At 47.4% G+C, this 25,174-nt stretch overlaps 1 protein-coding gene across 1 annotated transcript; it reads left to right on the top strand.

The window, feature by feature from the left end:
- Positions 1 to 689: 689 nt before the first annotated feature.
- LOC136157102 (basic proline-rich protein-like) lies at positions 690 to 24,935 on the top strand. The gene is made up of 3 exons (XM_065919134.1): positions 690 to 710; positions 18,541 to 20,407; positions 24,708 to 24,935. Exons 1-3 carry the CDS (start codon positions 690 to 692, stop codon positions 24,767 to 24,769), a joined length of 1,950 nt encoding a protein of 649 aa, XP_065775206.1. The 3' UTR covers positions 24,770 to 24,935.
- Positions 24,936 to 25,174: the final 239 nt, after the last annotated feature.

Genomic DNA, 25,174 nt, shown 5'->3' with positions numbered 1-25,174 from the left:
CCTCACAACAATCCAAGTTCTCTAAAGACCAGAAGGTCATTTCCCACCCGCCTGACCCCACCTCACTACAGCACCCCACCTGGACAGGACACAGAAGGCAACGACCTCAGCACAGCCAGGCAGGCTCAGACTCGCATGGGTCGAAAGTCGGGGGCAGAGGCAGGTGCGGACGTCGACTAGGGATCCATGAGGCTCCCTCAAGCCCTATTACACCCCTGCACTTCCTTCTTCCCTCCTTACCTGCCCGCATCTGCGGAGCAATGGGGACTCTGCAAGCAGAGAAGAAACAACTCTGCCTCTGCAGGAATCTGAGTGGCCAGAGAGACTGGGGAGTGGAGGTGCGGCCTGGGCTGTGACCAGGAGAGAACGCGGGTTCGAAGGGAAGCACCCAGAAGGGGCCAGTTGGAGAGAAAGGCAAAGGGTCCCAGGAAGCAAGGCCAGGCCAGGAAAAGAGACCGTTGCACACAGGTGGGTCATGGTCCCAGGGACTAACTACCACCTCGTCTCTCTCCTCCTCACCGGAAACTGGCCCGCAGCCCCTGACCTTGGGAGCATCAGAGGAGGAGGCTGGGTCCAACTGGTCCTTCAGGAGAAACAGTGATGCCAGAGACGCACAGAAACTGAGGACAAGGCAGGAGTCTTGGGAAGAAGATGCTGAGTTCCATGTCACAGAGGACATCTAGGGCAGGATGACCATGTTCCCGGACCCTGTGAGGTTATCATGGGCAGGGTCCGGCCCTGTACACTCTCCCCACGTGGGAACTCCTGGGGCGGCTGGAGAAGAGGGAGTATTCCCACTGACAGGGAGCAAACAGAAGGCTTGAGCACCCCAGGAAGGGAGCAGGGGCCTGCATGCAGGTTCTCCACCTGCTCTGGTTTCTGTCCACACACAGGCTGTGGCTGGTTTCTGAGCGGGGAACGGCGGGAAGAGAAAGGCCATGGCAGTTGGGAGTGGGCAGCAGGGACACACTCGGGAAACCAGGTGTGCCTGACAGCATGCGGAGCCCCACCTGGGGCTCAGCAACTCGCCGCTCACTGGAGGTCGTGACCCAGCACCACGTCTACACCCTTGCCCTGAATGGGCTCCTGCCTCTACCCTCCTGAGACCCCCTGGTTTGTGTCTGGAGGCCCACATCCCCTTGAAATGGTACCCCTTTCTTCACCGTTTCCGCTGCTCAGCACTTTCCCCAGAGCAACGAGACGCCCAGAAATCACACACATTAGGACCAATTCATAAATGTTCTCCCAAAGTGTCAAGTCCTCCCTCCTCCAGGGGGAAATGAGTCTCCAGGAACGTGTCCACGTGACAAATCAGGCCAGGAGGGGGCAGCGTCTCACCACCCACAGAGCACAGAGCTGTGGCCTCTCAGTGGGAACCTCTGGGGGTCACGGCCAGTCCCCACCCGCTGCCCAGACGGCCGGCAGGCCACAAGGTCAACCGAGCCTTGTGCCTCCTGTGTGTGCATATTTATTCATAGGAGCAGAATGCTCTCAGCACGCAGAGAGGCATGGCCAAAAGATTAAACAAGCAAAAATTAAAAAAAAAACCTTTTTTGGTTACGTGTTGTGTGATGGCCTTCACTGAAGGAGCAGAACGACTGAGAAGCAGAAATGTTCTTCAAAACCCCAGCCATTTGGCCCCAGGTGCCATGCACCTTCCTGGAGCATCAAAGCGTGTGTTTCCAATCGTGGCATGAGTCGCTGGGAAGGACCAGCAGGCAGATTAGAAAGCCGGAGAGTGGGATGCTGTGGATTGGCCGGGGAGGCAGGGATGAAGTCCATGGGGGAGACCGGGAGGGTGGCCCGCATGGGAAGCACACAGCCCCGGAGGGCGGGGGCAGGGCTCCCTGGGCTCTCACAACAGGGGCCGCCCGTGAGCACCAGCCCTGTCCGAGCCTCCTCAGGCAGGCCTATGACTGACCCGCCCACTGACTGGGTAATTGAGCAAAGTCTGAAAATTGAAAGAAGAGAAAAACAACACAAAACGAAACGGGGGTTGGCAGAGAAAAGCACCAGTCACGAAGAGGACACAAGTTGAGGACTCACAGGAGTTCCAGCACAGAAAAGGGAGCAATGACACGGGCGTGGCCTTTCTCACGCACCTTCATGCCCAGGGTCACACGATCACACCCCAAGTCGGGAAAGCCAAGTGGCCTTCTTCCCACCTCGGGGAAGAGAAACCTGAGACAAAGCAACCAATGACCGGACCCTTCAGGTCCCAGGGAGGCCAGCTGACAAGCTGGCTCCTCACCCTGGTCACACTCCTCCTCTGGGCAGACTCCCTCTGAGCCCGCACCCCACCCTGTCACGCCCCAACCCCTTATCAGACAACTCCCCCGTCAGGCTCCTCCCCCTGGTCAGACTCCACCACTGTATCAGGCTCCTCCCTTGGGCAGACTCCACCCCCTTATCAGACTCCACCCCTGTTCTGACTCCGCCCCCTTATCAGACTCCTGCCCCATCAGCCTCCTCTCCCCCAGGTCACAGCTCCCACGTGGCTCCAGCAGCAGGCTGTGGGACACCAACAGATTTCAGCCCCAGGGGAGGCCACAAGTGCTTCCCCAAGGGCCTAGCTCCAGACGAGAAAACCTCACCTGAGTAATGGGAACGATCAGCCACAGGATTTCAGGGGTAGGGGTTGCTGGGGGGCTCACTGGAATCTACATGAAAGGCACACAAGCCCCAAACCTTCCAATGGCACCCGCTGCCCCAGTCATGCACCTGCTCCTGAGCAAGGCAGCTCCCGGGATCTGGAGCCGACCAGAGCCCTGTGTGGGGCAGATGCCTCGAACTCCTGCACCGTGGGGGAGGAAGGGACCCGCTGGCCACTGCACTCTCCCTCCCAGTACTCCTCACATGCAGCCTCGACAGGTCATCCGGCCAGAGCACGGCAGGCGCTGCCAGCCAAGGAGTTGGCCCATCTTCTAAGGAGCACGTCCGCCATCACCTTCCCACTGGACCCACAGGCCACACCTCAAAGCAGGCCTCCCTCCAGAATTCTCCCTCCACCTTCTGACAAGTATCACAGACCCTCTTCACTTGTTTTGAAATCTTACCTTTGTGCCACGGATCCCACTGGAAACCAGGATTTTAACAAGTCCCAAGAGCACAGAGCACTATTGTCTTAGACAGGCGGAGAGCTGCCTCAGCTGGTGGCATCCTGCTTGCTCCACCAGCCTCCCAGCCTGGCCAGCACCTTACACCTGCAGCGCCCTTGGGAAGAACAAATTCTCCCACCTCTCCACACCCACTTTATCTTGTCTACACCGTTCACTGTAATTTCAGCACTAGATAGTACTTGACAAGTGTGAGACTGTGACTTAAATATGAATTTGGTCTTCCTCCCATCCATTGCACAGCTTCTAAAACCGTCAAATTTCCTAAGTAATGAGAGCAACCACACCCAAGTTTATGCTGATAAGGTGACTTTGAGAACCACACCTTGAAGAGAGGAGCCAAGATGGCGGAGGAGTAGGACGGAGAGACCACTTTCTCTCCTAGAAATTCATCAAAAAAATAACTGAACGCAGAGCAAACTTCACAAAACAACTTCTGATCGCTAGCTGAGGTCATCAGGCGCCCAGAAAAGCAGCCCATTGTCTTCGAAAGGAGGTAGGACAAAATATAAAAGATAAAAAGCGAAACAAAAGAGCTAAGGACGGAGATCCGTCCCGGGAAGGGACTTAATAGAGGACGTTCCCAGACACCGGGAAACCCTCGCACTGGCGGGCCTGGGGGAAGTGTTGGAATCTCAAGAGTTTGAATCTGACTGGGAGGGATAGAATAAATAAAACCCACAGATTACGAGCCTAAAAGCAACTCCCAGCAGAAAAGTACCCCAGACGCCCGCATCCGCCACCAGCAAGTGGGGGCGGAACGGAGAGGAGCAGGCGGCATTACTTGGGGCAGGGTCCGGGCCTGAGCGCCCTGAGGACAATCGGAGGGAGCTTTTGTGAGTTGCCAGCTTGAACTGTGGGAGAGCAAAGAGAGAGAGAAAACTAACCGGCCCGAACACACTACCGGCCGTTCGCAGAACAAAGGGACCGAGATTCTGGGCGACCGAAGTCCGCCGGGAGGGTCGCGGCGAGACGGAGGGGGCGGGCGCCCGACCGGCGCGGGCGGGAACTGGGGCTGGGGACGCGGAGGGCAGAGGGCGCGCATGCCCGACTGGCGCCGGCGGGGACTGAGACTGGGACCGCGCGGGGCAGAAGACGCGCCGCACCCGGGGAGAGAGCGCCCGTCAAGCGCCTGGCTGCCTGGGCCGCTCGGGCGGCGTGGGGCCGGAGCGCGGGCCCAGCTTTGTGTGCTGCGCTTTTGTGAATCGCCCGAGGGCTGGAGCCGCGCGCAGCGTGGCGCGCGCTTCAGACAGAAAAGCCTGGAGTCTGAGCAGCGCAGACCGAGAAAAGAGCGCAAGCCTCTCCTGGGAGCGCCGGCCCCTCCCCGCACGGCCCCTCCCCGCACAGCCCCTCCCCGCAGCGCGACGGAACTAGCTACCTAAATAAGAATCCACCTCCGCCCCCTGTGTCAGGGCGGAAATTAGGCGCGGAAGAGAGACCGGCAACAGAACCCAAATAAAGGGAACCGCTTCAGAAGGGACTGGTGCAACAGATTAAAATCCCTGAAGAAACCACCGACTGACTACACCGGAAGGGCCTGTAGATATCGAGAAGTGTAAGCTGGAACGAGGAGCTATCTGAAGCTGAGCCGAACCCACACTGACCGCAACAGCTCCAGAGAAATTCCTAGATATATTTTTTCTTTTTCTTTTCTTTTCTCTTTTTTTTTTTTTAAGTAAGGAAAAAAAAAAAAAATTTTTTTTTCTTTTTTCTTGGTTCTCTTTTATTTTCCTTTAAAAATTCCTTATTACTCCCCCATTACTCCTTAACTTTCATAGATTTTTACGATTTTTTTTAATTAGGCAAAACAATTTTTTTTTTCTCTTTCTTTTTTCTTTTTCTTCTTTTTTTCTGTTCTTTTTTCTTCTTCTCTTCTATTTTCTTTTTCTTTTTCTCTTATTTCTTTTAAAGCCCTCTAGCACTCCTTTTACTACGCCTTAATTTTCATTTTCAATCCACTATAACCTTACAGAAGAAAGGGAAAAAAAAAAAAAAAAAGAAGAGCAGCCCTATTTTTATACCAAACTTCATATATATTTCTAAAATTTCTTTTGTGTGTTTTGGTTTTTGTTTTTAATATAGTATTTTTAAGAGTCTAACCTCTACTCTAGATTTTTAATTTTTGTTTTTCAGTATATGATATAAATTGTGAACATTTAAGAATCCAATATTCAGCTCCCATTTTTATTCACGAATGTGTTGATTATTCTCTCCCAATCTTGACTCTGTTTTCTACCTCAGAACACCTCTATTTCCTCCTTTCCCCTTCTCTTCCCAATCCAATTCTGTGAATCTTTGTGGGTGTCTGGGCTACGGAGAACACTCTGGGATCAGACAACTTCGTAGATCTGTCTCTCTCCTCTTGAGTCCCCCTCTTTCTCCTCCTGCTCATCTCTATCTCCCTCCTCCCTCTCCTCTTCCTCATGTAACTCTGTGAACCTCTCTGGGTATCCCTAACGGGGGAGAAACTTTCCACCATTAACATAGAAGTTTTATTATCAGTGCTGTATAGTTGGAGAAGTCCTGAGACTACAGGAAGAATAAAACTGAAATCCAGAAGCAAGAGACTTAAGCCCAAAACCTGAGAACACCAGAAAACTCCTGACTACATGGATCTTTAAGTAATAAGTGACCGTACAAAAGCCTCCATACCGCACCGAAACCAACCACCACCCAGGAGCCAATAAGTTTTAGAGCACGACATACCACGCAAATTCTCCAGCAACGCAGGAACATTGCCCTGAACGTCAACATACAGACAGCCCAAGGTCACACCTAACACATAGACCCATCTCAAAACTCATTACTGGGCACTCCATTGCTATCCAAAGAGAAGAAATCAAGATCCGCACACCAGAACACTGACGCAAGCTTCGCTAATCAGGAAACCTTGACAAGCCAATCGTCTAACCCCACCCACTGGGTAAAACCTCCACAATAAAAGGAACCACAGACCTGCAGAATACAGAAAGCCCACTCCAGACACAGCAATCTAAACAAGATGAAAAGGCAGAGAAATACCCAACAGGTAAAGGAACATGAAAAAAACCCACCAAGTCAAACAAAAGAGGAGGAGATAGGGAATCTACCTGAAAAAGAATTTAGAATAATGATAATAAAAATGATCCAAAATCTTGAAAGCAAAATGGAGGTACAGATAAATAGCCTGGAGACAAAGATTGAAAAGATGCAAGAAATGTTTAATAAAGATCTAGAAGAAATTAAAAAGAGTCAATTAAAAATGAATAATGCAATGAATGAGATCAAAAACACTCTGGAGGGAACCAAGAGTAGAATAATGGAGACAGAAGATAGGATAAGTGAGGTAGAAGATAAAATGGTGGAAATAAATGAAGCAGAGAGGAAAAAAGAAAAAAGGATCAAAAGAAATGAGGACAACCTCAGGGACCTCTGGGACAATGTGAAACGCCCCAACATTCGAATCATAGGAGTCCCAGAAGAAGAAGACAAAAAGAAAGGCCATGAGAAAATACTCGAGGAGATAATAGCTGAGAACTTCCCTAAAATGGGGAAGGAAATAGCCACCCAAGTCCAAGAAACCCAGAGAGTCCCAAACAGGATAAACCCAAGGCGAAACACCCCAAGACACATATTAATCAAATTAACAAAGATCAAACACAAAGAACAAATACTAAAAGCAGCAAGGGAGAAACAACAAATAACACACAAAGGGATTCCTATAAGGATAACAGCTGATCTATCAATAGAAACCCTCCAGGCCAGAAGGGAATGGCAGGACATACTGAAAGTAATGAAAGAGAATAACCTACAACCTAGATTACTGTACCCAGCAAGGATCTCGTTCAGATATGAAGGAGAATTCAAAAGCTTTACAGACAAGCAAAAGCTGAGAGAATTCAGCACCACCAAACCAGCTCTTCAACAAATGCTAAAGGATCTTCTCTAGACAGGAAATGCAGAAAGGTTGTATAAACGTGAACCCAAAACAACAAAGTAAATGACAACGGGACCACACCTATCAATAATTACCTTAAATGTAAATGGGTTGAATGCCCCAACCAAAAGACAAAGATTGGCTGAATGGATACAAAAACAAGACCCCTATATATGCTGTCTACAAGAGACCCACCTCAAAACAAGGGACACATACAGACTGAAAGTGAAGGGCTGGAAAAAAATATTTCACGCAAACGGAGACCAAAAGAAAGCAGGAGTCGCAATACTCATATCAGATAAAATAGACTTCCAAATAAAGGATGTGAAAAGAGACAAAGAAGGACACTACATAATGATCAAAGGATCAATCCAAGAAGAAGATATAACAATTATAAATATATATGCACCCAACATAGGAGCACCGCAATATGTACGGCAAACACTAACGAGTATGAAAGAGGAAATTAATACTAACACAATAATAGTGGGAGACTTTAATACCCCACTCACAACCATGGATAGATCAACTAAACAGAAAATCAACAAGGAAACACAAACCTTAAATGATACAATGGACCAGCTAGACCTAATTGATATCTATAGGACATTTCACCCCAAAACAATCAACTTCACCTTTTTCTCAAGTGCACACGGAACCTTCTCCAGAATAGATCACATCCTGGGCCATAAATCTGGTCTTGGAAAATTCAAAAAAATTGAAATCATTCCAGTCATCTTTTCTGACCACAGTGCAGTAAGATTAGATCTCAATTACAGGAAAAAAATTGTTAAAAATTCTAACATATGGAGGCTAAATAACACGCTTCTGAATAACCAACAAATCATAGAAGAAATCAAAAAAGAAATCAAAGTATGTATAGAAATAAATGAAAATGAAAACACAACAACCCAAAACCTATGGGACACTGTAAAAGCAGTGCTAAGGGGAAGGTTCATAGCATTACAGGCACACATCAAGAAACAAGAAAAAAGCCAAATAAATAACCTAACTCTACACCTAAAGCAATTAGAGAAGGAAGAAATGAAGAAACCCCGGGGTTAGCAGAAGGAAAGAAATCTTAAAAATTAGGGCAGAAATAAATGCGAAAGAAACTAAAGAGACCATAGCAAAAATCAACAAAGCTAAAAGCTGGTTTTTTGAAAAAATAAACAAAATTGACAAACCATTAGCAAGACTCATTAAGAAACAAAGAGAGAAGAACCAAATTAACAAAATAAGAAATGAAAAGGGTGAGATCACAACAGACAACACTGAAATACAAAGGATCATAAGAGACTACTACCAGCAGCTCTATGCCAATAAAATGGACAACTTGGATGAAATGGACAAATTCTTAGAAAAGTATAACTTTCCAAAACTGAACCAGGAAGAAATAGAAGATCTTAACAGAGTCATCACAAGCAAGGAAATCGAAACTGTAATCAAAAATCTTCCAGCAAACAAAAGCCCAGGACCAGATGGCTTCACAGCTGAATTCTACCAAAAATTTAGAGAAGAGCTAACACCCATCTTACTCAAACTCTTCCAGAAAATTGCAGAAGAAGGTAAACTTCCAAACTCATTCTATGAGGCCACCATCACCCTAATTCCAAAACCAGACAAAGATGCCACAAAAAAAGAAAACTACAGGCCAATATCACTGATGAACATAGATGCAAAAATCCTTAACAAAATTCTAGCAAACAGAATCCAACAACATATTAAAAAAATCATACACCATGACCAAGTGGGCTTTATCCCAGGAATGCAAGGATTCTTTAATATCCGCAAATCAATCAACGTAATACACCACATTAACAAATTGAAAGATAAAAACCATATGATTATCTCAATAGATGCAGAGAAAGCCTTTGACAAAATTCAACACTCATTTATGATTAAAACTCTCCAGAAAGCAGGAATAGAAGGAACATACCTCAACATAATAAAAGCTATATATGACAAACCCACAGCAAGCATCACCCTCAATGGTGAAAAATTGAAAGCATTTCCTCTGAAATCAGGAACAAGACAAGGATGCCCACTCTCACCACTACTATTCAACATAGTGTTGGAAGTTTTGGCCACAGCAATCAGAGCAGAAAAAGACGTAAAAGGAATCCAGATAGGAAAAGAAGAAGTGAAACTCTCGCTGTTTGCAGATGACATGATCCTCTACATAGAAAACCCTAAAGACTCTTCCAGAAAATTACTAGAGCTAATCAATGAATATAGTAAAGTTGCAGGATATAAAATTAACACACAGAAATCCCTTGCATTCCTATACACTAACAATGAAAAAACAGAAAGAGAAATTAAGGAAACAATACCATTCACCATTGCAACAAAAAGAATAAAATACTTAGGAGTGTATCTACCTAAAGAAACAAAAGACCTATACATAGAAAACTATAAAACACTGATGAAAGAAATCAAAGAGGACACAAACAGATGGAGAAACATACCGTGTTCATGGATTGGAAGAATCAATATTGTCAAAATGGCTATTCTACCCAAAGCAATCTATAGATTCAATGCAATCCCTATCAAGCTACCAACGGTTTTTTTCACAGAACTAAAACAAATAATTTCACAATTTGTATGGAAATACAAAAAACCTCAAATAGCCAAAGTAATCTTGAGAAAGAAGAATGGAACTGGAGGAATCAACCTGCCTGACTTCAGACTATACTACAAAGCCACAGTCATCAAGACAGTATGGTACTGGCACAAAGACAGAAATATAGATCAATGGAACAGAATAGAAAGCCCAGAGATAAATCCACGAACCTATGGACACCTCATCTTTGACAAAGGAGGCAAGGATATACAATGGAAAAAAGACAATCTCTTTAACAAGTGGTGCTGGGAAAACTGGTCAACCACTTGTAAAAGAATGAAACTAGAACACTTTCTAACACCATACACAAAAATAAACTCAAAATGGATTAAAGATCTAAATGTAAGACCAGAAACTATAAAACTCCTAGAGGAGAACATAGGCAAAACACTCTCCGACATAAATCACAGCAAGATCTTCTATGACCCACCTCCCAGAATATTGGAAATAAAAGCAAAAATAAACAAATGGGACCTAATGAAAATTAAAAGCTTTTGCACAACAAAGGAAACTATAAGTAAGGTGAAAAGACAGCCCTCAGATTGGGAGAAAACAATAACAAATGAGGAAACAGACAAAGGATTAATCTCAAAAATATACAAGCAACTCCTGAAGCTCAATTCCAGAAAAATAAATGACCCAATCAAAAAATGGGCCAAAGAACTAAACAGACATTTCTCCAAAGAAGACATACAGATGGCTAACAAACACATGAAAAGATGCTCAACATCACTCATCATCAGAGAAATGCAAATCAAAACCACAATGAGGTACCATTACACGCCAGTCAGGATGGCTGCTATCCAAAAGTCTACAAGCAATAAATGCTGGAGAGGGTGTGGAGAAAAGGGAACCCTCTTACACTGTTGGTGGGAATGCAAACTAGTACAGCCACTATGGAAAACAGTGTGGAGATTTCTTAAAAGACTGGAAATAGAACTGCCATATGACCCAGCAATACCACTTCTAGGCATACACACTGAGGAATCCAGATCTGAAAGAGACACGTGCACCCCAATGTTCATCGCAGCACTGTTTATAATAGCCAGGACATGGAAGCAACCCAGATGCCCATCAACAGATGAATGGATAAGGAAGCTGTGGTACATATACACCATGGAATATTACTCAGCCGTTAAAAAGAATCCATTTGAATCAGTTCTAATGAGATGGATGAAACTGGAGCCCATTATACAGAGTGAAGTAAGCCAGAAAGATAAAGAACATTACAGTATACTAACACATGTATACGGAATTTAGATAGATGGTGGCGATAACCCTATATGCAAAACAGAAAAAGAGACACAGAAGTACAGAACAGACTTTTGAACTCTGGGGGAGAACGTGAGGGTGGGATGTTTTGAAAGAACAGCATGTATACTATCTATGGTGGAACGGACCACCAGCCCAGGTGGGATGCATGAGTCAGGTGCTCGGGCCTGGTGCACTGGGAGGACCCTGAGGAGTCGGGTGGGGAGGGAGGTGGCAGGGGGAATCGGGATGGGGAATACGTGTAACTATATGGCTGATTCATGTCAATGTATGACAAAACCCACTGAAATGTTGTAAAGTGACTGGCCTCCAACTAATAAAATAATATTAAAAAAAAAAAAAAAAAAAAGAGAACCACACCTTGAGATGGGCTGGTTGCCAGGGAAACCAAGGATGAGATTCGAGGTTGGAACTTTCAGCCCTACCCCTGACTTCTAGAGAGCTCAAAGGCTGGATGTTGAATTCAATCACTGATGCCCCATCATTGGATCAGTCATGACTGTGGAACGAAACCTCCATAAACCCCAAAAGGATGGCATTCAGAGACTTTCTGGGTTGGTGAACACGGGGAGACTGGGGAAGAATGAGCCCTGGAGAGGGCGTGGGGGCTCTAGCCTCTGCCCACAGCCCATGCACCTCTCACCGTGAGTTACATCCTTTGCAATAAACTGCTGATCCAGTAATGGGTTTCTCTGAGCTGCTCTAGCAAATTAATTGAACCTGAGGAGGCCGTGGGCACCTCTGATCTTTAGCAGTGGGTCAGAAGCAAAGCGGACAAGCTGGACTTGAGATTGTTGTTTGAAGGCATTGCTGTCTTAGCCTGTGGGGTCTGCAGCTGTGTCCAGGGGCAAGGTGTCAGAATGGAGTTGAACTGCAGAACTCCCAGATGGTGTTGCAAAATGGCCTGGTGTGGGGGAAACGACAGAGATCTAGTGACCAGAAGTGCCAGGGTATTCAGAGGATTTTGTGCAGTGCAGACGAAAACACGAGAGTTTTCCCCTTGCAGAACCATTTCACAAATAAGGAAGCCAAAGAAGAAAAAAAGCCAGGTGCAGCAGTCCATAGTCCCAGTCCATGCGGCTGGGGATCATAGACCTGCTGCATTGTTCAGGTACAACATCATATTACAGAAGTCACAGAATCACACAAAGAGAAGTAAAGAAGGCCATGAAGGCCTCTTACCTGACTCCAAAGACCCACTGTCTTCATCTGAGGAGGCAAGACCAGCCTGTGATGACAACACAGCCACAAAACCGTCCTTAATTCCTCGAAGTTAACCTGTGAATTTGAGAAAAGTGGTCAACATTGCTTTCGACAGGCCACATAGATAACGCATTGGCCTTTGGGGTTTTCTCAGATGGAAGATTCTTATATTGCCTTCAGCACTGACGACATTTATTTCTTCAAATATTTACTTAAGGTTTTAAAATCCTGAAGATATAGTGAGGCAATTAAGAGTGAATCATAAGCCATTCACCAAAAAAACACTATCAAGAACTCCATAAAAGGAAATTAGATAGCATAGTTAGAAAACAGTGCAGAAAAGAGGCATCTGATGATCACAAACATTAGCACATAAAGGAATATCCATGCCTTCACTACCCACCAAGAAAGAGAACATGCCAGCACCTAGGCTAGTCCTCCACCAAGGTTCCTTTCCTGATTAAATCCCTCGCCCCTACACCGGGGGGAAAAAAAGCTCTGAACACTCACACATATGTCCTAAGAGTTTCTCTGGAGTATACGCACCAAAGAATGGGATTGCTGGGTCACAGAATATACATTTATATCCTCTTGGAAAATTGAACCTTCTGTCACTATACAATGCTGACCCGCTTCAGTTCACTAATGCTCTTTACCCTAGAGACTAGCTTTCTTATGGAGCTTAAAAGTTTCACATCAACCAGTTTCACCCTCTTCAGGGACAACACAAAGCCTGTCTGATAATCTGTGCCTGGTTATCATTTATTTGAACTCCTTACAAATTATTTTTGTTTTATATAGCCAAGGCTCATTTAAAATTATTCAAATATTTGCCACTTTGTTTTTCCTTTCTTCCTTCATTTCCTACCTTCTGCCTGGGATACGTTTCCATCTATCTGAAATAGATCTTTGAGACTTACGTTTTGCTTAAGTATGCTGGTGTTAAGTTCTTTTAGTGTGACTGTCTAAAACATTTTCATTTCACTTTGATTCTTTTTTCAGCAAAAACATAATTTATTAAAAGAATATTGGAAATGATCCAGATGTACTTAAAGAAAATGGGTAAATAAACTGTGACTCAGTCAGACAATGAAAGACGACAACAGGGGAAACAAAAGCACTGGCAGAGACAATGCCTGGACCCTGACCTGCACTCTCTGAATACAGACTGCAGACATGATACTGAGTAAGAGAACCAGAGTATGCGCTGAGCATGTGCTGTGTGTATGTCCACCTGTAGGAAGTTCAGAAACAGGCAAACAAATCTCTGCTGTTCTCATCAAGACAGTGGCAACTGCTGGAGCCAGAGGGACCCCAGGGGCACCTGAGGAGGGATGCAGGATGCTGGGGCCCAGGGCCGCTTGCAATGCATGTTCACTGAGCTGCACACTTCCCAACTCTTTTCTCTGCCTGTGCTTCACCTGACCTCACACAGAAAGAAATCAACGCAGGGATACTTGTAGGTCAAAATGTCACCAGTATGTGCTAGAGAAGCAGGCCTGGGGCTCTAGTTCCAAGCATGCTTCCCACACCTGGCACAGAACTTGAATGACCACATTTCTACTGCTGCCTCTGAACACTAAATGCAGCTGTTGGCTGTGGAACGTCTCTGCCTGGGTTATACACTATCAGAGTTGAAGGTGGACTACTTACAAGTGTGTTTATCTTCTGGCTCCCCACCTAGCATGTGGTCTCACGGCTGACACATTGTAAATACTCAACAAATGTCTACTGGATGTGCTGGTCTCTATATCCTTCAAAACTGAGCAGAATTCACCTTCTCAAGGGGACATTCTTTCACCTTTTTTTTTTTTTTTTTAGTTGTTACCTATTTTCTTTAAAAAAAAAAATCTATCTCTTTTTGGCTGTGCTGGGTCTTCGTTGCTGCAGGCTTTCTCTATTTGTGGCGAGTGGGGACTACTCTTCCTTGTGCTGTATGGACTGACCATTCTAGTAGCCCTCACTGGAAGGTGGGCGTGAATCTGCTAAACTGCTAGTATGACGATGTCTCAAACTTCTTTGTTACGATGATGCATCAATTTCATCCGGTGGATCTATTAATTTATTGTTGTTCAGTCATAAGTCCTGTCCAACTTTTGGCAACCCCATGAACTGCAACACACCAGGCCTCCCCTGTCCCGCACCATCTCCCAGAGTTTTCCAAAGTTCATGTCATATCGGTGATGCCATCCAACCATCTCATTCTCTGTTGTCCCCTTCTCCTCCCTACCCTTAATCTTTCCCAGCATCAGAGTCTTTTCCAATGAGCTGGCTCTTCCCATCAGTGGCCAGAGTATTGGAGCTTCAGCTTCAGCATCAGTCCTTCCAGTGACTACTCCAGGTTGATTTCCTTTAGGATTGACTGGTTTGATCTCCTTTTGACTCAAAAATCTTCTTCAGCACCACAATTCAAAACCATCAATTCTTTGGCACTTAGCCTTCTTTATGATCCAACTCTCACATCCATACATGACTGCTGGAAAAACCACTGCTTTGACTATATGGACCTTAACTAATCTCATATTGAAAAGCCTGTGTCCAGACTTTTGCCATGTGGATCAATATTCTTGCATAGCTTTCATTTCACAGAGATATTCTATTGCTTTCATTTTACCTTCTGAGCTTCTACATGTGGTCTAGCATATAATAAGTGCTCAAAAATACTTGTTGAGGGACTTCCCTGGTAGTCCAGTGGCTAAGACTCCAAGCTCCCAATGCAGGGGACCCAGCTTCACTGCTGGTCACGGAACGAGATCTCACATGCCACAGCTAAGAGTTCGAATGCCCCAACTAAAGATCCCGCATGTTGCAGGGAAGGCTGCTGAAGCTAAATAAGTAAATATTAGAAAACAACAACAACAACAAAAACCTTGACTACATGGGAGCAGAATGAAATGGCCATTTTGTTTGATCCAATCTCAGATTTCTTTTGTGTCTTTGATAATACTTATCAGCTTTCCTTTGAGCCATCAAACAGGTGGGGATTTGGGAATTCTCTGGTGGTCCAGTGGCTAGTACTCTGCACTCTCACAGCCAAGAGCCCAGCTTCAATCCCGGGTTGGGGAACTAAGATCCCACAAGCTGTGTAGAGTTAACGGCAAAACAAAAAACAAAAAACAAAAAAACAGGAGGGAATCTGATGGCTGAGTGCGCTGCTGTTTTAACTGATACCATTTGACTGTGTTTGTGTGTCCTCTCCCATCACAGCTCACAAAAGGACAAAGGGCCAGGATAAAAAACATCAAGGAAACCAGATAACCTGTTTATGCTGTTTTAACCAGTGCTGATTTTCACAAATGTGCCTTTTACTTACCTAGCCCTCAAATAAAATTCCAGGTGATATCAAGAGGGGCTATGACATGAGCGATCAAAATCACACCCGATTTTTTTTTTTCTGGCCACACCACGCATGGCATTGGCATCTTAGTTCACCAGCCAGGGATAGAACAAGTTCCCCCTGCAGTGGAAGCATGGTGACTTAACCACTGGACCACGAGGGGAGTTCCCACACCCGAGTCTGAAGTCCATAAAGAAAAAGCAGTAGAGGGAAAGTCAGAGGAAAGCCGGCTTGGGCGGGTGTGTGAGGCAGAGCCCTCCTCACCCCAGGAGCAGCTCTGCTGGCAGCACCGGCCACGCGGGCTCTGGGGGAAGTAACAGGAGGCAGACGCACCTCAAAGCTCCCTGGGGCCAGCAGGGAGGGGTTTTAGGTGGCTCTTCATTTGTTTCTGCCCAAGAACCAATTCAGGAATCTTTCCAGGCTAGATTTTTTTTTCTCATTCAAAATGAGACCACTTTTATTGAATTCTGTGGGGGGAAAGATACTCTTCCTTCAAAGGGAAGATGACCAACACAACTATAGGCACTGCTTTTTTGTTTCCAGTTTGTTTTTTTGTGTGTTTTTCCCCAGACTGTGGGATCTTAATTTCCAAACCAGGGACTGAACAGGGCCCCTGGCAGTGAAAGCCCAAATACCTAGTGATGGGCCCACCAGGGAGTTCCCAGGCACTGTTTTAAATGAACGCGTGCACCTCCGGGGTCTAGTGGTTAAGAATCCGCCGCCACGTTCAAGTCACGTTCAAATGGAGGAAGAAGTCTGAAGTCGAATGTTAAGAAGGAGAACAACACATCTGTGATTTTCTTCAAACTTTCCATTTAAGGAAAAGACAGAAAGGTGAGAAAATTTACACACAAGAAACAGTGTCCCAGCAAGTTTCAATTCTGAAGATGTTTAGCCAGAGGGATTCTCTCCTAAGTGTGAGTTTCCGAACTATATCCCATAGACGGGGAAGGTCCCACAGGGGTCACTGCAGGGATGGGGAACAGAGAAGTCACAGCTGCGGGGCCTCTGGCCGCTCTTCAGCTACAAGGCTCTATGCTTGTCTCCGTTTTATGTTACACGGTTCCCTGCAGGAGTTTTCTTTTTTAAAAGAAAGGTTCCTTTCTTTGGGAAAAAAAAGAATCTTTTTGTAAGGTATGAGAGTCATTGATTTAGTCAAAGTTCCTAATTCTACAAAAGAAGTCACAAAGGCCATGTCCTTCTGACTGAGTCCCGAATCCTAGGACAGCTACTTTCTCAGATTAAGAAAAAAACACATAGATTTTAAACTATAATATAGACAAAATGAACATGTAAAACCTTGTTATCCAGTGCAATAATGCTTGTGTGACATGACTTTCAAAGTAAATTATGTGTTTTCAATTCATGAACAAGAATAAATCAATATCAAATTCCTATTTGTCACAGTCGATATAGTTAATTTAGAAAACATACATATTTTTTAAACAGAGGACAGGGAACTTGAAGGAGAGAATCTTAAGTAGAATCAAGCAGGACAAACTTAGGAAAACTTACCAGGATATCTTATTACTCATTTTTCTTAGGGTGCCCTCTAGCAGTGATTATCTAGTTAGTTTTCACTTCCTACTAATCTCAGGAACTGGCTCTATAAAAATTAGGCTTCAGACACAAATTAATGGACTAAATATATTTTCTGTGATTCTGGCTTTTGACTTACTTGTCTAGTTTCTTTTCCAAGGACTTTCTAACTTTTAGTTCCTCTAGGTAGTGTTGCTTATATTTTTCCAACTTTGCTTTATTAGAATCTTCAAAAGATTGCATCTTGGAGAGTTCAGATCCCAAGTCTTTAATTCTGAGTTCCATCTGACTTCTTAAGGAAGCAATAGGCTCCTCTTGGGACTGCTGTCAATTTTCTTCAGATGCTGCTTGTATCTAAGTCAAATTTAAAAAGATACTTTTGTTAATGATTATAACCTGAATAATATTTGTTCCATTTAGTTTTGAATCAGTAATTCAGACGGCAATTTTAAATGCGAAAATCAGAAAATCGGAACTTGAAAATAATCACCGTCAATGTGACATGAATTAAATCTGAATTATAAAATTAATGTGGACTCAATGTTATAGTAGTTATAGTAGTTTCCTGCATTGCAGGCAGATTCTTTACCAACTGGGCGATCAGGGAAGCCCATATTAAAACATCACTAAAGCAAACTGCTGTTGTCATAAGCCCATATATTTATCACTACCCCCCCACCCCCACTCCATGCTTTCCTGTCTCTTGAAATGTTCCCTGCAGATCAACTTGACAATCCAAACACGGTAATACTTTCAAGTTTCAAGAACTATCTTTTCAAGGCCCAAGGGGTAAAACAGCACAATTCAGCCTCTTTCTCTCTGATCCTCTCTAGCACTTTTACACATACATGCACAGGTACCAAAGAAACATACACTTGTTGGGAGACTGGGACTCACACACGCCACACTACGCACGATTGTTTCTAAAATAGATAACTAACGAGGACCAACTCTATAGCACAGGGAACTCAACATTCTGTAACAGCCCATGTGGAAAAAGTGTTTTTATAAAGAGCGGATATACATATATACACGTAAGTGATTCACTTTGCTGCACCCTTGACACTAACACAATATTGTAAACCAACTCTACTCTCTAAACTTCTTCTCCTGAGAAGAACGGAAGGAACAGACACAAACATTTGGCTATAGACTGACCTGGCATTATGCAGTCATTTTTAGACTCGAAATCCAAAGTGTAGGGTAGGAAAATCAGGATATTGTCACTGCCTTCAAATCAAAAAACAATAAGCAGCCCGGTGGCGGCAGGACGGACGCACCGGCCAAGCCCACCGCTGGAGCCTCATAGCTTTCTCCAGGCGCCCCGCCGGACCCACGCGGAGGGGGCCGGGGTTCGACCTCCAGCTGCCCGCCCCTCAGGCCAGATGGTGACCGCCTGCCCTCCCGGCTCCCAGGGCCCCAATTCCGGCTCACACGCCCCCTTCGCTGAAGGCCCGGATCACAGCGCCCCGGGGCGCCGGCCTGCTACTGACAGAACCCCTTATCCGGCTCACACGCCCCTCGCCCCGCCCAGGCCCGCCTCGCCGCTCACAGGCTGCCGACACACGCTTCCCGCGCACACGGGCCTCTCTCCCCGCCGGCCCCGCTCCCGCTCACACACTGCCGGCTCAAGCTCCCCGCTCACACGCCCCCCTCCGGGCGCTCCCCGCCGGCCCGGCACGCCGCTCACACGCTGCCGGCTCAAGCTCCCCGCTCACACGCCCCCCTCCGGGCGCTCCCCGCCGGCCCGGCACGCCGCTCACACGCTGCCGGCTCACGCTCCCCGCTCACACGCCCCCCTCCGGGCGCTCCCCGCCGGCCCGGCACGCCGCTCACACGCTGCCGGCTCACGCTCCCCGCTCACACGCCCCCCTCCGGGCGCTCCCCGCCGGCCCGGCACGCCGCTCACACGCTGCCGGCTCACGCTCCCCGCTCACACGCCCCTCTCCGGGCGCTCCCCGCCGGCCCGGCACGCCGCTCACACGCTGCCGGCTCAAGCTCCCCGCTCACACGCCCCCCGCCCCCCGCCGGCCCGCCTCGCCGCTCACACGCTGCCGGCTCGCGCTCCCCGCTCACACGCCCCCCCTCCGGGCGCTCTCCGCCGGCCCGGCACGCCGCTCACACGCTGCCGGCTCACGCTCCCAGCTCGCGCTCCCCGCTCACACGCGCCCCTCTCCCCACCCTACGCCGGCCCGGCTCGCAGCTCACACGCTGCCTGCTCACGCTCCCCGCTCACACACACCGTTCTCCCAGGCCCCCGCCGGCCCGGCTCACGCTCCCCGCTCACACGCACCCCTCTCCCCACCCTACGCCGGCCCGGCTCGCAGCTCACACGCTGCCTGCTCACACTCCCCGCTCACACGCACCCCTCCGGGCGCTCCCCGCCGGCCCGGCACGCCGCTCACACGCTGCCGGCTCAAGCTCCCCGCTCACACGCCCCCCGGCCCCGCCGGCCCGCCTCGCCGCTCACACGCTGCCGGCTCACGCTCCCCGCTCACACGCCCCCCTCCGGGCGCTCCCCGCCGGCCCGGCACGCCGCTCACACTCTGCCGGCTCAAGCTCCCCGCTCACACGCCCCCCGCCCCCGCCGGCCCGCCTCGCCGCTCACACGCTGCCGGCTCACGCTCCCCGCTCACACGCGCCCCTCTCCCCACCCTACGCCGGCCCGCCTCGCAGCTCACACGCTGCCTGCTCACACTCCCCGCTCACACACACCGTTCTCCCAGGCCCCCGCCGGCCCGGCTCACGCACCCCTCTCCCCACCCCCCGCCGACCCGGCTCCAGCTCACACTCACCCCTCTGGTCGCTCCCCGCCGGTCCGGCTCGCCGCACACACGCCGCCCTCGCCCCAGTGCGCCGGGCCGCGCTCCCCGCTCTCACGACCCCCGACGCCTCACGCACTCCCCGGCCGCACGCCCCCCGCGCAGGCGCACGGCCGGCTCGCCGCCCACACAACCCCCGCCCCCAGGCGCCGGCAGGTGCTCGCCGCTCACACGCCCCCCGAGCGCCGCCGACGCTCTCAGAGGCCCGGCCTAAGTTCTCCGCCTGGTGTCTGCGCCACGTTCTGCGAGAGGCCGTGGAGCCGGCCCTGGACCGCCCCGCGCGACCGACGGAAGGCTGCCTGAGGCGGGGCGCCGTCAGGGCAGAGGCGAGCGGGCGCCTCCTGGGCCGCTGCTCTGGGGCTGCGCAGCCGCGAGCGGATGGCGGGTGTGCCTGTGGCTCCACTCCGTGGCTGTGGGCAGGTCGGTTTCGGCAGCTTCCCGCGCGCGCGTGCGTCGCCGCCACTTCCTCAGCGCCCCCCGCTGCCCCCCGTCCTCGAAGCCGCTGTGCGCGCGGGCTCCGGTGGGCGTCTCGCCCCGGTGACGCGCGGAGAGACCGGGAGACGGGCTGCTGGAGCTCAGGTGAGAGTTACACCGGGGAGGTGGGGACAGCGTAGCCCGGGAGTTAGGGCCGCGCCCTGAGGGCTGCGGTGAGGGTAGCCCCACCGGGGAGCCGGCCCTGCAAGCACCCTCCCCTCCCCGCCGGGGAAGGGCGGGCAGCAACCGGGCTCTGGAGCCTGAGGTTCGCTCTTCACTCACAAGGCATTTCAGAGAAGCCATGGGATTACTCTGTGTTTAGATAGCTGTCGCAGCGCTTATGGCTCACCTGGTCAAGAATCTGCCTGCAATGTGGGAGACCCGGATTCAATCCCTGGGTTGGGAAGATCCCCTGGAGAAGGGAAAGGCTACTCACTCCACTATTCTGGCATGGACTGTCCCAAAGAGTCAGACTTTGCAACAAGTCAGAGTGAGCAACTTTCACTTCACTAATTAAGGTGCTTCCCCACGGATGACTGGGCTTCCCTCATAGCTCAGTCGGTAAAGAATCTGCCTGCAGTGCAGGAGACCCGGGTTCGATTCTTTGGTTGGGAAGCTCCTCTGGAAAAGGAAATGGCTACGCACTCCAGTATTCCTGCCAGGAGAATCCCATGGAGAGAGGAACCTGGCGGTCTAGAGGCTTGCAAGAGTCGGACACGATTTAGGGACGAAACCACCACGTAGCACTTTGGGGAACGGATCGGATAGAAGAAAGACTGGTTCTCAGTGGGTTAGAATAGACAGCAGGAGAGATGGATGTGGCCAACAGCCCGGTCGGGGGTCGCTGAACACCGTGTCCTGAGACGACAGGTCTTGTAGGTACAAGGACAGGGGTGGAGGTGAGAGGAGTAGCCGAGGAGGGGAGGGACCGCGTCTCTGGAGGCTTCTCTCAGGTAGCAGAGTAAACATCTGGCAGTCAGCAGGAAGAGCCTTTGGGTAAGGTGAGTCTTGTTTTGAACATCCAAGAGCACTTAGTCTGACACTTGGGCCATTTAACAGAGGGGGAAGCCGAGCCACTGGAATTACGCATCAGGTTAAAGGGCTTGTCTGAACTTGCAGCTGTTGGAAGCAGAGCCCCAACTCGAACAGTCTTCTTCGGTTGCAGTCTGTTATTCTTGCAACTTCAGGCAGCTACCTTATCTGCAAAGTTAGGAGACCACAGTGGGAGGTTCCCTGGAGACGTAGAACTCAGAGGGGTGGTTGTTCAGTCCCTAAGTCATGCCCCAGTCTTTATGGCCGAATGTACTGAGGCACGACGCCAGGCTTCCCTGTTCTTCCCTGTCTCTCTGAGTTTGCTCAAATTCATGTCCATTGGGTCAGTGATGTCATCCAACCATCTCACCCTCTGTAGCCCCCTTCTCCTTCGTCATATCGTGAATCTTTCCCAGCATCAGGGTCTTTTCCAATGAGTCAGGTCTTTACGTCAGGTGGCCAAAGTATTGGAGCTTCAGCATCAGCATCAGTCCTTCCAAGGGATATTCAGGGTTGATTTCCTTTAGGATTGGCTGGATTGATTTCCTTGCTGTCCAAGGGACTCTCAAGAGTCTTCTCTAACAAAAGCATCAATTCTTCGGTGCTCAGCCATTATGGTCCAACTCTCATATCCGTACATGACTCCTGGAGAAATCATAGCTTTGACTATAGGGACTTTTGTCTGCAAAGTGATATCTCTGCTTTTTAAAACGCTCTCTAGGCGTGTCATAGCTTTTCTTCCAAGGAGCCAGGGTCTTTCAATTTCATCGCTGCTGTCACCATCCACAATTATTAGGAGCCCAAGAAAATAAATTCTGCCACTGTTTTCATTTTTCCCCCATCTATTTGCCGTGAAGTGATGGGACTGGATACCATGATCTTAGTTTTTGAATGCTGAGTTTTAAGCCAGATGTTTGAGAGAGGTGGAGGCTTTCTAGTAACTCCCCACTAGGGTGGGAAGACTAGATCACACAGGGAGAAAGGAGCGCAAAGGCGCAGACACTGCCCACAGGTGCTGGCTTTTCAGCCTGTGAGTCCAACTGTCTGTTTTGCTCAGACTTGAAGTGTTGGTGTCCCACTTTGGGAAGTGGCAGGGTGGAGGGGGGGAAATCAAGGGTGAACTTACAAGTGTAAAATCACTGGCTTTTCTGGGTCTTAGAGGGCATCAGTGCACCTTTTCTTGCAGCCCTGGCTGACTTTGGGGGCTGGCCACTGGGAGAGCTGAGCCGGCTTAGACTAAGAATTGGTCTTGATCTGATTGACCCCTCACACCCTGGACCCACACATGCTTTCAAGAATCATGCCTCCGTGGCAGCAGATGGTAGCTGGTTGAGAGCAAGGACTCTGCCTTTTTCATTCCAGAATTTCTTATGGTTAGGTGCTGTGTTTGGCAGATTGGAATGATGCCCTTTGTGTCTGCAGAACTGATAACCATTTGAGTCTTTAGGAAAATTATCTTGAGTTCCCAGGGGCTTACAGCTGGTGGTGGGAGCACAAAATGATGCAATTCCCAGTGTGAATTTTAACAGTTTAAATCTTAAAAAAATAAATAAAAATTCAGATCTGGCAACTCGGTTGTATCTTTACAAGTTTATTTCATACTTGTCTTTTGTATACCTGCTGATCTAATCGTGCAAGAGTTTCAGCTGTCCGATAAAATAATATTTGTGATAAAAGGAATATTTAATTGAATTCTAGTAAAGCAGACTTTTCCATGATTTCTTTTCATCCAGTTGATGAAAGAGTCGGTAGAAGGCAAGCTTTCATTTTTCATTAGAAATCATTTCTTACATTGAAGCTGCATTAAATAGTGTAATTTTGCAGTTATACCCGTAGTGCTAAAGCTTTTTTTTTTTTGCTAATGCGTTTATTTTGGCTCGATAACAGTAAATGGGTTGCTTATCGTGGTTTTGTTTCGAGATTTTTTTTTTCTTTTGCTTGTCATTGTCACAGCATTATTGGGTGGTTTTTTTTTTTTTTTGGTAAAATTTTTATTTGAAATATAGTTTATTTACAGTATTTCAGGTGTAGGTGTTGATGGTTGACAGACATTGTGTAGCATTTATGAATTTTATAATTCTCCTGTTTTTATCCTTCCAAGGGAAGTTTTTTTAGAAATTTGCCAAAGTAGATAGCAGAAAAACTCCTTTGACCTTTCTGTTTTCTATCCTAGCAGTGTGTAGGGTTTTTTGGGGGGGTGGTGGGTAGTAACCTTTTAAGATCCTTTTCCGATAATGAGTATTTTACCTGCTTTTGTCATGTGTTATTACGTCTGTAGACTATTAGCTTTTGGTCATTAGTTTTATTGAGGTATAATTTATGTACAACACAGTACATATTTTACTAGAGTTTTGACAAATGTATACAATCCTTGTAATCAGCAACCCAACCAAGATGTCTGCCATCCCAAGGACTCCCTTTTCTCTTTTGCAGCACTGGCTACCTCCCACCTGCAGCCTGAGGCAGCCAAGGATTTTCTTTCCCCTATAGATTATATTTGTCTTTTTTATTGTATTTCTGGAGTCAGCATGCCAGCAATTGCAAACTTTTCTGTGCAGGGCCAGTTAGAACATACAGTGTGTACTCCTTTCTGTCTGACTTCTCACTACGGTGTCTTTAAGATTATCCTCAATGACTGTGTTGATTGTGTATTTTGTTAGTAAGTCATCCCTTTTTATTGTTTTTAATTGTGGTTAACGATGCAAAACTTAAATGTTGCCATTTCTAACCATTCTTCTGTGTCCACTTCAGTGGCATTAATTCTATTCACATTGTTGTGCAACCATCACCTCTATTTCCAAAGCTTTCTCATAACCCTAAATGAACTCTATAGCTTTTAAGCAGTAACTACCCACTCTTCTACCCCCTCAGCCTGGTAGCCTCTAATCTACTTTGTTTCTATGAGTTTGCCTATCCTAGACATTTCAGATAATTTGCATCATACCATATTTGTCCTTTTGTGTCTGGCTTATTTCACTAAGCAGTGTTTTCAAAGTTCATGTTGTTGTATGTATCAGCACATTTTTTTTTTTTTTTGGACTGAGCAATATTCCATTGAATAGACATACTTTGTATGAACATAGGTGTTCAGTTCTCTTGAGTGTATACCTAGAAGAGGAATTGCTGGATAGTGTGGGAATTCGAAATTTGACTTTTGTGGACCCACAAGACTTTTTCTACAGGGCTGTACCATTTTGCATTCCTACCTGCATTGGACAAGGATTCCAGTTTCTCCCCATCCTCTACAACACTTGTCATTATAGCCATGTTAGGAGGTGTGGAAGGACTATTGGTTTTTCATAAGGTACATGAGCATAGAGTATTGCTACAAACTTGGTGGGTGAATGAGGGAGTGTAATTTTATATGTTCCAGGAGGAAGGACGGAGGCAAATTCTGGAGGAGATGAACGTTTTATGCGAGCAAACCCTACCTGATATGTAAGTTGGTCAGTTGATATTCTAAAACAGTTTAAGAAATATGATATTGATGTCAGATCATCTTAACATTAGTTTTTAGATATGTTTTCTTTTTTTTAATTCTCTGTGAGCCTGATCATACCCTAGCTATACAGAAGTAGAAGGATTTGTGTTAATGATTGTTATGTCTCCAGGAACCAAATACTGCTTGGCACATGGTAGGGGTTCAATAAATACTTCTTGTTTGACTGGTATGACTTGAACGGAATTAGGGTGGATCCAAGAGAGATGACACAAGAGCAAGTAAGAGACCTGACGAGTGAAGTGTCTTGTTTCCGCTGCTTGTTTTCATCAGGTGAGGCCTTAGTGGGTTTAAAGGAAGAACAGGCAGTTTGCAAATTTAGCAGGAGTAGCAGTGACTTC

This window comes from Muntiacus reevesi, chromosome 2 (assembly GCF_963930625.1).
Source record: "Muntiacus reevesi chromosome 2, mMunRee1.1, whole genome shotgun sequence".
Classification (NCBI taxonomy): Eukaryota; Metazoa; Chordata; class Mammalia; order Artiodactyla; family Cervidae; genus Muntiacus; species Muntiacus reevesi.
Note: the sequence above shows the minus strand (reverse complement) of the source record. Positions and strands in the feature narration are given on the sequence as shown.

What these genes read in the sequence shown, in the direction of transcription:
- LOC136157102 (XM_065919134.1), top strand. Translation starts at nt 690, where the DNA reads ATGACCATGTTCCCGGACCCT. An exon ending in TGACCATGTTCCCGGACCCT is followed by an intron (nt 711 to 18,540) that starts GTGAGGTTATCA and finishes CGCCCCGCCCAG; the next exon opens with GCCCGCCTCGCCGCTCACAG. An exon ending in GACGGGCTGCTGGAGCTCAG is followed by an intron (nt 20,408 to 24,707) that starts GTGAGAGTTACA and finishes TATATGTTCCAG; the next exon opens with GAGGAAGGACGGAGGCAAAT.